This window comes from Lygodium microphyllum, chromosome 7, assembly GCF_053477565.2.
Source record: "Lygodium microphyllum isolate KBCC chromosome 7, Lygodium_microphyllum_v1.1.10, whole genome shotgun sequence".
In the NCBI taxonomy this organism is placed as follows: domain Eukaryota; kingdom Viridiplantae; phylum Streptophyta; class Polypodiopsida; order Schizaeales; family Lygodiaceae; genus Lygodium; species Lygodium microphyllum.
Window position 1 is genome coordinate 5,200,141 of NC_141141.1, and position 3,285 is coordinate 5,203,425.

Consider the following 3,285-nt stretch of genomic DNA (forward strand, 5'->3'; position numbering starts at 1 on the left):
TATGAATGCACAAACAATCATCCAAGTATTCAACTGTCGGCATATGTAGAGCTTGGCATCTCATCAAACTATCTTCCATCATAGTCAGATTACATACTAGATATCATTAATCTCTTCATTCATGAGTTTCTTGTCAAAATATGGTTTTGTAAGAAAAGCCTTGATGAGTTGAAGAGTCCTTCATGTTTGTATTAAAATAATATTGTAAAATATATCCATGTTAAAATTGGCAATTTGGGGTTATACTTTGATAATGAAAATCTCAAATATGAAAACTTTGTAATATTAATAAGACCTTCCCTTATTTACTTTGAACAAGAAAGTGAATGTTGCAAACTTATGTTCTTCTTGCAAGATTATTACTATCAAAGAGAAATGTGAACTGAATAAAATAGAGTATAGGATTATACATTATATTTATGAATACATAGCTCCCCCATAAGAATAGTGCACAAATAATTGGAATTGTCAGCATATTGTAGCAACCCTAAACTAGGTGCTGTGAGGTGGGGAGTAGGAATCACTCACAAATATGTAAATATATCATGTTGATTCAAAAGAAAAAGTTATTTAAATATTATTTTTTACACTTAAAAGATCCCATATGGATGGTCTTTGCTTCCTCTGTGTTTCATGCAGAGGCCCTTATTTCTTCTTTTGCTCTTGCCAAGGCAGCCTTCATCGCTTCCTCCCTGTTTCCGAAGGCGGCTTTTGACTCCGCTGCGACGAACGCCTCGGTTTCTCTGTAGAGAGGATAGAGACGATGATCGGGTGTGATGGCGTCGATGATTTTTACAGGGTACTGGTCGATGCGATCCAGCCAAGGGTTGCACTCATGCTTGGGTTGGAGATTCCCCAGCACCTTCCAAACAACACTGTTGCACTTGAAGCCGGAGCCGAGGCCGAGCTGCCAGATGCAGTCGCCTGGTTTGAGGCGGTCTTTGGCTTCGAGGTAGCCGAGGATGTACCAGATGCCACTGATGGAGGTGTTACCTGTTGACAGCATGAAGAGTATCCGTAGGCAAAGGAAATCAGACTCCAGGGCGAGAGGAGTAAGCCCGAGGGTGCTGTTATTTGACAAGAGAGAGAGACTGACGTAGGGAAAAACAAACAATGGAAGAGAGAGCATAGTTACCGAAGCGATGAAGGGTCATTTTGGAGGGCTCAAGATCATACTCGGAGAGGCCCAGCTTCTTGCCAATGCCATCGATGATGGTGCGGCCGCCGGGGTGGATGCAGAAGTGCGAGAAGGCCTTGTGGAAATCCAGGATGTAGGGCTGGCCGTTGGTGCGACACGCGGCGAGGGCGGCCCTGAGGAGCTCGCGGAGAGGCATGGTGGGCGGCAGGAGGCGGGCGATGTTGAGGCGGAGGGCTTGGCCGGCCACGTCCACCAGGTTCCTGGAGAGGGCCGCCCCTCGCAGGCCGTCGGCGTCCTCGCGGCAGAAGATGGAACCGTAGGCGTCGTCGGAGGCGGCGGTGGTGGTGCGGACGGAGGCGATCAGCCGCATCTTGGCGCGCCGCCGGTCGCTGGTCCGGCCCGACAGCAGCAGAGCGCTGCCGCCGCAGCGGAAGAGGCAGTTGGTGACCAGCATGGACTTCTCGTTGCCGCCGTACCAGTTCGGGCTGAGGCACTCGGTGCCGGCCACCACGACGTACATCTCCGGGTACACCCGCAGAAGATCCACCCCCAGGTTTATCGCCAGCAGGCTGGCGGAGCATCCCATGCCGGACAGATTGAACGTCTTCACGTCCGCCCGCATCTTGTAGTGATTGACCAGGATGGAGCACAGAGACGGGGTCGGGTAGAACGTGGAGCATGTGACGATGAGGCAGTCGATCTGGTCGGCCAGCAGGCCCGTCCGACGCAGCAGCGAGTCGATGGCGCCGGTCAGGATGTCGATCACCTCCTCGTGCGCGTCCGCCAGTGTCGCGCTCTTCCTCGACGTGGCGCCAGCGTCCTGGAAGAAGTACTTGGGGCCATAGGTCTCCTCGCCGAGCCCCGACCGCATCAGCATCGTGAGCTGGAAGAGCAAGCTCTTGGACGTGAACCGCTGCTCGCGCAGCGCCATCTCCGCGCAGTGCAGCGCCGGCATCTTCTGCGCGTCCAGCGGCTTGGCCAGCCCGTAGTCCACCAGATAGCACACCGGCCCCCGCCTTTTCGCTGCCGCCATCCATAGCCACAGTATCATCGCCGCAGCCCCGGTTCCCGCCACCGCCACCCCCTGCCTCCCCCATCGATCCGCCACCTCGTAGCCCCCCGCTGCCATGCACCCCACCAGCACCGGCACCACCACGTACCCTGCATACTCCAGAACGAACAGCTTCGCCACCTCCATGCTCTCGTAGCCCGCATCCGAGGTGAGGAAGCCAGGCAGCCCCACAAGAAAGGCCGGCAGCGATCCCTTCTTCTTCTTCGATCTGCTTCCGTTGTTGTTCATGGCCATCGCCTTCGTCGGTTCGAGACCATCAGAAGGGCGAGAATCTTCCATTCTGGCTTGCATCGGAGCTGCGGGAGGAGCTCGAGACTCGTATACCACACTTTAGAAAGAAAGCTCAGTCCCTAATGAAAGTGGGCATAGAATTAATGGCGAGTCCAAGGCAGCGTTAGGATTTCACATGCAGGCCTGACTTTCATGGACACTTACTTTTGGACCTTGCCATTCACTCTAGCATGGCAAATTCAAACCTTTCCGATTCATTGACAATCATCGTTTATGCTTTTCACACTATTATATATAACAAAAAATGTAAATTCAAACCTTTCCAATCCATTGGTAATCATTGTTTATGCTTTTTACACTATGTTACTTCTTATCTTATCTTACTATTGTATTATTTTGGTTGTAGGTTGGGAAAGCCCCCAATCTCTAGAAGGCTTCCCGAACCTACCCCCTTCTCCAAACCTTTCTTTTTCAATTAAAACCCCTCTCCCTTCCCTCTCTCCCACTTGTAATCTGTTCTTTTTTCTTCCCTCTCCTTTTTTTAATTAAAAGTCTCCCCTCTTTTTTTATCTCTCTTTTTAATTAAGAGAGATAAAATTGGGGAGAGAAAGCGGAAGAGAGGAAATAGAAAAATATAGATAGAAGAAAAAATATATAGAGAAAAATAGAGTGAGATAAAAAAATTAAAAGAGAAAGAGAGAGAAAAAGAAAAATAAGGAGAGAGAGAGAGAGAGAAAGAGAGAGAAAAAGTAAATTAAGGAAAGAGAGAGAAAGGGAAAGCGAGAGAAACCAAGAGAAAGATATAAAGAGAGCAAAAAAGAAAGAAGAGGAGAGAGAGGGGAAC

At 49.8% G+C, this 3,285-nt stretch overlaps 1 protein-coding gene across 1 annotated transcript; it reads right to left on the minus strand.

Annotated features, from left to right (window-relative positions):
* Positions 1-531: 531 nt before the first annotated feature.
* Positions 532-2,700, minus strand: LOC148033138 (3-ketoacyl-CoA synthase 13-like). Its single transcript, XM_087680877.1, has 2 exons — positions 1,136-2,700; positions 532-993 (listed from the first exon to the last, which is right to left on the minus strand). Exons 1-2 carry the CDS (start codon positions 2,499-2,501, stop codon positions 632-634), a joined length of 1,728 nt encoding a protein of 575 aa, XP_087537003.1. The 5' UTR covers positions 2,502-2,700; the 3' UTR covers positions 532-631.
* Between the last annotated feature and the right edge of the window lie 585 nt (positions 2,701-3,285).

Coding starts and splice junctions, on each gene's coding strand:
- LOC148033138 (XM_087680877.1), bottom strand. CDS start 2,501: ATGCAAGCCAGAATGGAAGATTCTCGCCCTTCTGATGGTCTCGAACCG. Junction 994..1,135: donor AATGACCCTTCATCGCTTCG/GTAACTATGCTC, acceptor TGCTGTCAACAG/GTAACACCTCCATCAGTGGC.